This window comes from Plasmodium sp. gorilla clade G2 (genome assembly GCF_900097015.1).
Source record: "Plasmodium sp. gorilla clade G2 genome assembly, chromosome: 14".
Lineage (NCBI taxonomy): Eukaryota > Apicomplexa > Aconoidasida > Haemosporida > Plasmodiidae > Plasmodium > Plasmodium adleri (nom. inval.).
In genome coordinates this window covers 1,259,727-1,271,700 of record NC_041706.1, presented here as the reverse complement: position 1 = coordinate 1,271,700, position 11,974 = coordinate 1,259,727, and the positions used below count along the sequence as shown (strand labels likewise).

The 11,974-nt window shown below is 17.2% G+C and overlaps 2 protein-coding genes across 2 annotated transcripts; one reads left to right on the top strand and one right to left on the bottom strand.

Moving 5' to 3' along the window:
• Positions 1-185: 185 nt before the first annotated feature.
• Positions 186-847, bottom strand: PADL01_1433600 (microsomal signal peptidase protein, putative; the record flags this gene model as incomplete). Its single annotated transcript, XM_028684611.1, has 3 exons — positions 186-275; positions 448-594; positions 779-847. 3 exons carry the CDS (start codon positions 845-847, stop codon positions 186-188), a joined length of 306 nt encoding a protein of 101 aa, XP_028540672.1.
• A 4,132-nt stretch (positions 848-4,979) lies between these two features.
• On the top strand, positions 4,980-9,888 carry PADL01_1433500 (DNA topoisomerase II, putative; the record flags this gene model as incomplete). The annotated part of the gene is made up of 4 exons (XM_028684610.1): positions 4,980-9,171; positions 9,436-9,554; positions 9,678-9,749; positions 9,847-9,888. The coding sequence occupies 4 exons, from the start codon at positions 4,980-4,982 to the stop codon at positions 9,886-9,888; spliced, it is 4,425 nt and encodes a 1,474-aa protein (XP_028540671.1).
• Positions 9,889-11,974: the final 2,086 nt, after the last annotated feature.

Genomic DNA, 11,974 nt, shown 5'->3' with positions numbered 1-11,974 from the left:
ACAATTATTCGATAATTTGTTTTAAAAAAAAAAAAAATGAAAATAAAATGAAAAAAAATATATTTATTGAAAAATGAAGTAGTATCATATTAAAAAAATATAAATATAAATATAAATATATATATATATATATATATATATATATATATTGAGTACATAAAAACCTTGAAATATCACTACATATATTATTTTCTCTTTTTATCATTTGATGAATTGTTACTTTTCTCCCATTCAATATTGTGTCGATTATACATTGGCCAAGTTGGGATTATTAACTACAAAATAAAATATATGTATATATAATAATTGATATATGAGAATTAGGACAAGTGTGTAAAATAATTTCAACAAATTGATGTACATAGAAAGAAGAAGAAAAAGATAAAAAAAAGATTTAAACAAAAAGATAAATAATAAATATATATAAATATATATATATATATTTACAATGCTTGCTAAGGCGGTCCCTCCTAATATTATATATGTGCTCAATTCTAAGCTCTGTTTATAATATCCAACAACTATTGATATTATTGTACTAATACCAAAAATAATATTTCTAATAGTATAGGCAAGATTTTGACCACAATAATCCTATGAAATATTTATTAAGAAAAATGAAGAAGAAAAAAAAAAAAAAAAAAAAAAGGTGAATATAAATGCATAAATGTTTAAGTGTTATTTTATTAATGTATATGTGTATATATTTATACATATTAAAATAAATATATACATATATATATATATATATATATATATGTATTCAAATTAATATTACCATTTGATTGGATTTTAGGCAAACAAAAGTATGTTTAATTATGCTTATAATATATTTTATTACATTCATTGTAAATAAAATAAAGTAAAAAAAAAAAATAAAGAAACAATGACTTTTGGTTAGTGTAAATTTGATAAAATTAACAAATGACCTTTCAAATAAATATGAAAATTTATATTTATATATTTAATATCTATGTTTTTACATATATATAATATATCTAATATATATATATATGTTTTATTTATTGTTCTATTTATTTTCATATATAAGATATTAATAAATATATATAATTTTATATATAATATATTATAATTATTTTTTTTAATACTAAAAGAAATATTTATATGATTATATTTTTTATAAACCTATTAGAAAATATGCTTTTCTTTTTTTTTTTTTTTTTGTGAACTTTAAAAAAAAAAAAAAAAAAAAAAAAATCCAAAAACGTTTTACTTTAACAGTTCATTTAAAGAATATTATATATATATATATATTATATTATATATATAGTAAATAAACTTATGACCTTTTTTTTAAGAATATGTATAATTAAATAATTCATTATAAATATTTTTATAGTGTATTTTATGTTCAAGTAAAGGAATGTGTTATACTTTTAAAGAACGTTTCTATTACATTAAAAAAAAAAAAAAAAAAAAAAAAAGAATAATTAAATAAAATTATAACATATTATATATTAAATATTTTATTTTTAAAGTACAAAAGAAAAGAATAACACTAATAAATAAATAACACATATATATATATATTATAAATTTATACTGAATAGTATATTATCTTCTTATTATTTTTTTTCTGGCTTAAAATTATTGCCCAATTTTTACTATAACTTTACGATTTTTTATATATTTTAAGTACACACTTATAAGTGTACAGGATTTTAGTATATGTAAAAAAACGTTTGTTTTATAAAAATATATATTTCTTATCATATATGTATTGTAAATCCATTGGTAATAAAAAAATGGCAAAGGATTAAATATGTATTATATATTTTAAATTATAAATATATTATATAAATATATATATTGTATCACAATAAAGGAAATTAAAAATATTCATACGAAACAATTTTGTGAATAAGAATATATATATATATATATATATTATAATGAATAATTTATTTAAAAAAATTATATGTTTCTAATATTTTTATAATAAAATATGTAAATTAATAAAAGAAAAAAAAACTCTTTTTGTTAAATTAGCGAGAAGAATTTTTTTTTTTTTTTTACTTTTTGTGAAAAGGTATATTATCATTTCGAATGAGAAATTTAAAAATGATATAAAAATAAAATAAATATAAACATATATATATATATATAATTTATCTTTTTTATTTTTATTGAAAATATGAAAATAATTTTTATAAAATGTATCTATATGTATATAGAGGAGCAAATTATAATAGACACTACATATTAAATTGTTTCTGGAATACGTTATTATAATAAAATAAAAATATATATATATATTTATTTATATATTTGTAAATATTAATATATATTTTATTTTATTTTTATAGTAAATTCATTAATATATTTTCACTTTTTCTATAATATTCTTATATTTTTTTAACATGATCATTTTATTTTTGTCTCCTGCATAATATTTTTTGAAATGTTTTTTCATTTGATTTTCATTATAATATATATATATATATATATTTTAAATTGAAGAATTAGATGAAAAGATTACACAATATATATTATATTTTTTTTTTACATGTTTTTATAATGATTATATAAATATATCTTTTTTTATTTTTTTTTTAAACAAAAATATTCTTAATAATATTATAATAATTTTTTATTTATACATTTTATAAATATTTTATATGTTTAATTTATTAGATAAAAAATAAAGTAAAAAAAAAAAATAAAAATAAAATAAATATTATATAATAATATATATATATTTATTTATAAATATATTATTTTATATTATATATAATATTAATAATAAAAATAGAATAAATATAGATTATAATAAATTTATTATATATATATAGGGTTATATAGATTTTTATATATTTTTATTTAGATTAATACTATATACTTTTGCGAATGTATTATAAAAATAATATATTATTTGTTTACAAATATAAATATATGGTGTTTTTTAATTTTTTTTTTATTACTATTTCTTATATATAAATAAATATATAAAAGATTATGCCCTTCTTTTTTTTTTTTTTTTTTTTTTTTTTTTTTTCTACATAATGCATGGATTTTTTGAATGAGTCCAACAAACTGGCCCCCTTTTTCTTTTCTTTTTTTTTTTTCTTTTTTTTTATATTTGTATAATATTTAAATAAATAAAATTATAAATGTACTTAATATAAGAAATAAAATTTTATCTATTTTTAAAAACTTATAAAAATATTATAAATATTATTATATATACATAAATAATACATATATATAATATATATATATATATATATATTTTTTTTTTTACGTATTCATAAATTTATATTATTATATAAATATATTATGTATATAAAAAAATATATATAATAAATAGAATTATCTTAAATAAGTATATATATATATATATATATATATATATAGTATATTCATGATTATTAAAAAAGAGTTGAATAAGTTTTTTAAGGTAAAGCTCAAAAAATAAATTTTTTTTTTTTTCTCTGTGGCTGTACTTTGAAGATATTTTTATATTATAATCAATATATATATATAATATATTTATATATGTTTTTCTTTCAGTTGTATAATAGATTATTGATTTGGTTTTATATATAAAATATTATATATATTATTATATATATATATATATTATAAATCATATATGTAAGAATTTTTTTTTTTTTTTTTAATTTTCATATTATATATATATATATTTGTAAATATATACAAATATAATAAATTCTAAGTTATTATATTATATATATATATATATATTAAGATTTAAAAATTCATTTTTTTTTTTTTCTGCGTGCCTTTTAGATTAAAAAAAATATATTAAATTAAATCACCCTTGCAATTGATTTGTTCTAGAAGAAAAAAAAAGTGCAGTAATAAAAAATATATTTTATATATAATATAAATATATATGTATAATAATGTAATAATATATTAAACACAACAAGAAAAGAAAGGGCTATGTATATAAAATATATATATATAAAATATATTTATATATATTATATATTTATTTATTCATTTTTATATGTCAAATAATAATATACCTATTAATTAAAAAAAAAAAAAAAAAATTCACAAAACAATTTAAATAAACATATATTTATATTATACATATATTATTTATATATATATCTTTGATTTTTTTATTTTTTTTAATTTATATATATATATATATATATATATATATATTGACCTAACCGATTTGAATATATATATATTTAATGTATACATACATGCTGATAAATCTTTAATAGTGACAAAAAAATTATATGTTTTTTTATATATATATATATATATGTATATATTTATTATATGTTATTTAATTTATTTATTTTCTTTTACCACCAAATTAATAGTTTGAAATATATTATATATTTATAAATATACATCTATATGTGTATGTAAGAAGCTCTCTATGAATAGATAATCCCTAAAGAGATTATTAAACGTTATATGTTTGCTTGTTATGTTTTTCTCATTTTTTTTTTTTAAATATATTATCTATTTATTTAATTGGATTATATAAACTATAAGTGTCATTATTAGTGTTATATATATTGTGTAAGTATACTTTTAAATTTTTAAAATTTTTATTTTATTTTATTTTTTTTTTTTGGTTTGAACATTGACAAAACATTTTGACGACCATATATATTTGTGTGGTTTTTTTTTTTTTTATAATTATTATTATTTGTTCGTTATTTTATATTTTTATTTTTGAGCTTTAGTTATTTTTAGTGGTTCCTTAAATTAAAGAACAATATGTTATTTTTTTTTAAAGTATAAATATAAATATAAATATGTATATATATATATAAGAACACACATATATATTATATATATATATAGTTTGTGTATATAAGTGCAGGCCATGACTATGTATAACAATTTGTAGTATATGAAAGGGCCTATATATTTTTTTCATTTCATTTTATAATATATATATATATATATATATATTTTTTTTTTTTCTATTTATTTATATTTTTCTATTTATTAATTTATAAAAAATGTCGAAAAATAAAACGATTGAGGAGAGATATCAGAAGAAGTCTCAAATTGAGCACATTTTGTTAAGACCGGATACCTACATAGGAAGTGTAGAAATGCATACACAATTATTGTGGGTATGGAATAAAGAAAAGAATCGTATGGTTCAAAAGAATATTACGTATGTACCAGGTTTATATAAAATATTTGACGAGATTATAGTAAATGCAGCAGATGTGAAAGCAAGAGAAAAAGAGAAGAGTGAGAATCCTATGACATGTATAAAAATAGAAATAAATAAAGAAAATAAAAGAATAAGTGTATATAATGATGGAGAAGGTATACCTGTAGATATACATAAAGAAATGAACATATATGTACCACATATGATTTTTGGAGAATTATTAACATCTGATAATTATGATGATGCAGAAGATCGTATAACAGGAGGTAGGAATGGTTTCGGTGCAAAATTAACAAATATATTTAGTAAAGAATTTATTGTTCAATGTGGAGATAGTTCTAGAAAAAAAGAATTTAAAATGACATGGACTGATAATATGTCAAAAATATCTGAACCTCATATAAAAAATTATAATGGTAAAGATTATGTAAAAGTTACATTCAAACCTGATCTAAACAAATTTGGTATGACTGAAATGGATGATGATATAGAAAGTCTTTTATTCAAAAGAGTATATGATTTAGCTGGTACATGTAGTGTAAGAGTATATTTAAATGGTCAAAGATTAGCTGTTAAGGATTTTAAAAGTTATGTCGATTTATATTTAAAAGATAATTCAAATGATAATAAAAATAATAAATCAAACAATGATAATAATAATAATAATAATAATAATGATGCTAATGCAATTCAAAATAATGAAAATTTGGATGTTAGCTTGTCAAATGAACCAGCAGATGCAACACCAACAAAAAGTAATAATAATAATAATAATAATGATGACGATGAAATTGTTAAAATACATGAAAAACAACATAGATGGGAAATTGTTGTTTCTAAATCTGATGGATCACAATTTCAACAAGTATCATTTGTTAATAGTATATGTACTACTAAAGGGGGTTCACATGTTAATTATATTGTTGAACAATTATTATCTTCTCTTAGTAAAAAAGCTAATGCTAAAAATAAAGGTGGTATGGAAATTAAATCAGGACATATTAGAAACCATTTATGGGTTTTTGTTAACTGTTTGATTGTTAACCCAACTTTTGACTCACAAACTAAAGAAACATTAACAACTAAACCAGTTAAGTTTGGTAGTAAATGTATATTATCTGATAAAACTATTAATAATGTTTTAAAAAGTCCTATACTCAGTAATATTCTTTTATGGGCACAAGCCAAGGCACAAGTTGAATTGAAGAAAAAAATGAAAGCGGGTTCATCCAAAGCTAGAGAAAGAATTATTGGAATACCTAAATTAGAAGATGCTAATGATGCTGGTAGTAAATATAGTCAAGAATGTACATTAATTTTAACAGAAGGAGATAGTGCTAAAACATCTTGCTTAGCTGGTTTGTCTATTGTAGGTAGAGATAAATATGGTGTTTTTCCTTTAAAAGGGAAATTATTAAATGTTAGAGATGCATCATTTAAACAACTTATGGATAATAAAGAAATTCAAAATATTTTTAGAATTATGGGTTTAGATATTACTGATAAAAATAAAGATGATATTAAAGGTTTAAGATATGGTTCTTTAATGATTATGACTGATCAAGATTATGATGGTTCACACATTAAAGGATTACTTATTAATATGATACATAAATTTTGGCCCAGTTTATTAAAACATAAAGGTTTTCTTAGTGAATTTGTAACACCAATTGTTAAAGTACAAAAAGGAAGTCAAGAATATTCTTTTTTTACTATTGCTGAATATGAACAATGGAAAGAAAATACAAACTTATTAGGATGGAAAATTAAATATTACAAAGGTCTTGGTACATCTACTGATAGAGAATTTAAACAATATTTCTCAGATATTAAAAATCATAAAATAATGTTTTTATGGACAGGTGATCGTGATGGAGATTCTATAGATATGGCATTTAGTAAAAAAAGAATTGAAGATAGAAAATTATGGTTACAAAATTTTATTTTAGGTTCATATGTAGATCATAAAGAAAAAGATTTATCATATTATGATTTTGTAAATAAAGAATTAATTTATTATTCAAGATATGATACAGAAAGAAGTATACCAAATATTATGGATGGATGGAAACCTGGACAAAGAAAAGTTTTATATGGATGTTTTAAAAGAAATTTAAGAAATGAATGTAAGGTTGCACAATTAGTTGGTTATATTGCTGAACATAGTGCATATCATCATGGTGAATCATCTTTACAACAAACAATTATAAATATGGCTCAAACTTTTGTAGGATCTAATAATATCAACTTTTTAGAACCATGTGGACAGTTTGGTAGTAGAAAAGAAGGTGGTAAAGATGCATCTGCAGCAAGATATATATTTACCAAATTGGCTAGCTCAACAAGAAGTATATTTAATGAATATGATGATCCCATATTAAAATATTTAAATGAAGAAGGACAGAAAATTGAACCACAATATTATATACCAGTTATACCAACAATATTGGTAAATGGTTGTGAAGGTATTGGTACAGGATATTCTTCATTTATACCTAATTATAATTATAAAGATATTATTGATAATATCAAAAGATATATAAATAAAGAACCATTAATACCTATGGTCCCATGGTATAAAGATTTTAAAGGTAGAATAGAATCGAATGGAAAAACAGGATATGAAACTATTGGTATTATTAACAAAATTGATAATGATACATTAGAAATTACAGAATTACCTATAAAAAAATGGACACAAGATTATAAAGAATTTTTAGAAGAATTATTAACAGATGAAAAACATCAACTCATATTAGATTATATTGATAATAGTTCACATGAAGATATATGTTTTACTATAAAAATGGATCCAGCCAAATTACAGAAAGCTGAAGAAGAAGGATTAGAAAAAGTATTTAAATTAAAAAGTACTTTAACAACTACAAATATGACCTTGTTTGATCCAAATTTGAAATTACAGAGATATTCTACCGAATTAGATATTCTTAAAGAATTTTGTTATCAAAGATTAAAAGCTTATGAAAATAGAAAGAGTTATTTAATATCTAAACTAGAAAAGGAGAAACGAATTATTAGTAATAAAACCAAATTTATTTTAGCTATAGTTAATAATGAATTAATAATAAATAAGAAGAAAAAAAAAGTATTAGTTGAAGAATTATATAGAAAAGGTTATGACCCATATAAAGATATTAATAAAATAAAAAAAGAAGAAATATTTGAACAAGAACTAGTTGATGCTGCTGATAATCCTGAAGATAATGAAGAAATTATTGCTGGTATTACTGTTAAGGATTATGATTACTTATTAAGTATGCCTATATTTAGTCTTACCTTAGAAAAAGTAGAAGACTTATTAACACAACTTAAAGAAAAAGAAAGAGAGTTGGAAATTTTAAGAAATATTACAGTTGAAACAATGTGGTTAAAAGATATTGAAAAAGTTGAAGAAGCTATTGAATTCCAAAGAAATGTTGAATTGTCTAATAGAGAAGAAAGTAATAAATTCAAAGTAGCTAGAAAACAAGGACCTAGTTCAATGAAAAAAAAGAAAAAGAAAAAAAAATTATCTAGTGATGAGGAATCTGAAGGAGGTGATACATCAGATAGTAGTGAATTCTTAGTTAATACATTAAATATTAAAAAAAATACAAATAGAAAAACACCAGGAACATCAAATAATACTAATAATAGTAAAAAAAGATTAAGAAAGGCAGATGATTTAAATAGTAACGAATTAGATAATACATTATCAGTATCAAAAACATTTGATGATACTAATAATAATTTAACAGATAATACACCATTAATTAATAGATTAAATGATGATGATAATAATAATAATGAGTTTAATAGTAATAATCTAGATAATAAATCTACTAATAAAAATTCAAGAAAAAAAAAACTTAAAACTACAGATAGTAATAATGATAATAATAGTGAATTAAATAGTTCAGTACAAATTAATGATAGTGTAAATGATGATATAAATATAACTATATCACCTAATAAAACTATTAATGTTAATGAATTTTCATCAATAAAAAATAAATTATTAGAACTTGGTATTTAACATATAAATATATATATATATAGATGTATTATCGAAATAGATTAGTTTTATTATATAGTTTGTATTATATAAATATAATATATATATATATATATATATATATATATATATATGTATATATATATATATTTAACACATTATATTATATTATATTATATATATATTTTGCGTATGTTATAAGTTTATATCCAAAAAGAAACAGACATTTCTCATACACTTATTATATATATTTTTATTTATTTTCCTAATTTTTTAGAAAACAAAAAAAAACCAAGATTAACATTATCTGAAAAAGTTAAGATGAAAAATAGTGATAAAAAAGATACTCCAACTAAAGGAAGTGCAGGAAAAAAAACACCCAGCAAAAAATTGAAGGTAAAAAAAAAAAGGAACAAGTTTTTTAAAAGGAAAAAATATTTCATGATTAACAATATGATTTTATTTTATAAAAGTGTATGTACCTATATATATATATATATAAATATTTTTTCTTTTTAGGGAACATTAATAGGAGATGATTCAAAATCGATACAAGATTCAAACGTTGATAGTGACGCATCTAGTAAAAATGTAAGTTTATGAAACTGGAAAAATATATATATATTTAATATGTATGATAATACATATATATATATATATTATATTTTATATTTATTTTATTTTATAGAATGAATCATATGGAGATAGTGATAGTTCATACAACATTTAAAAAAAAACTTAATATTGAAAAATAATTTGAACTGTATTTATGTATTATAAAATTATCATATACATATATATATATTTTTTTTTTTTTTTAAATATTAAAACGATATATATCATTATAAAAATAAATTTTTCTTTTTTCTTTTTTTAATTTTTTTTTTTTTTAAACAACTCTTTAAAAAATAATTACAAAACATAAATATGTAAATATATACATTATCATAAATATGTATGATGTAACTTTTTTTTTAAGGTGTGCAAATAATATTTATTTATTCATTTATTTGTTTTTTTTTTTGTATTGTCTTACATATCTATATTAGGGTTATTATAAAAAAGCGGTTGTGAATTATTAAAATTGAAAATTAATTTCATACATGTTGTTAAATGTGGATAACATTTATTTTTTTTAATAAATTTATATATTCCACAGGAAATTTGAAACACACATAAAAAAAAAAAAAAAAAAAAAAAAAACTGAGGACAATTATAATATATAAATATATTATATGAATATTCTTTTAAAGGATAAATTATAAGAATGAATGATTTTAAATAAGAATAATTTTATTCAATTTTTTTTTATTAATAACCAATTAACATAAATATTATATATATATATATATATATATATATATATATATGTTTATTTAAATGTACTTTTTCTTTCCTTATGCTTTCTCTTTTTTGATTATTATAAATTTGAAATGTTTTTTCTTAAAATATATAAATATATTTATATAACCTTTTTAAATTTTTTTTTTTTTCATTTTATTATAAACATTTTGATATACTTTTTATTTCCATATGTATGAGTTCATTTGTTAAATAATTAAAATATATATATTATATATATATAGTAATATTTATTAAAATATAACTCGTCATATTTTACAAATAAGATATAATTAATAAAGTAAGAATAAATATATGATTAAATTTAAGGATCAATAACTAATTCGCTTTTTTAATTTTTAATTTTTTATATATGAATTTTATTTTTTTCTTATTTTTATATAATTTTAAACTTGTATATAAAAATAATATAATAGTACTTTTTTCTAGTATGATAAAAATATATAATGAAATAATTTATTATTTTTTAAATATATGAAACATAAAAAAAAAATATATAAATATATTATATATATATATATATATATATACATAATATATATCTTAAATGAAATAAATAATGATCGATGGGTTATTATGGATTAAGGATTTTTTTGAATAAAACAAAGTACTAATAAAAAATATAATATTATATATATTATACAAATATGATATTTTTATTTAATTATTAATAATTGTGTGCACAAATATTATATATATATGCTTGAGATATTAATATATTTAAAAAAAAAAAAACCTTAAATATATTATATATATATAATAATACTCTATATATTATATAATATATTGTATTATATATATATATATATATATATATACATATATTTTAATACATATATATCATTCTTAAATTGTGTGTGTATGATTTCAATATATAATTCCTTTTATTTTTATAATTTTTAGCCTCTTTTTCCTTCTTTATACATTAGTTCAGTATATATATAATCAAGTATCGTGCATATAAAAAATTTAGTATATATTTTTTTTTACAATTAAAAATACTAAAAAAAAAAAAAAAGGATATTAATTATTATATTAAATATATATATATATATATATATTTTATTATTATTATATTATTTTTTTTTTTGTTTTTTTTTTTTTTTTTTTTTTTTTTTTTTTGGTATGCGCATATCATATAATATATATATTACAATATATAAGTAATACTATATTATATATATATATATATATTTATATATATATATTTATATATATATATTTATATATATATATTTATATATATATATTTATATATATATAATACAATTACATATGGGTAAAAAAATAAATAAACAGATATGTACATAAAAAAATATTTATATATATATAAATATATTTAAAATATATATTTTTTATTTCCAAAATATCAATAAGGAAAAAATAATAATAATTTATATATTATATAATATACGCACATAAATATTCCCAATATTATATATATATATATAATA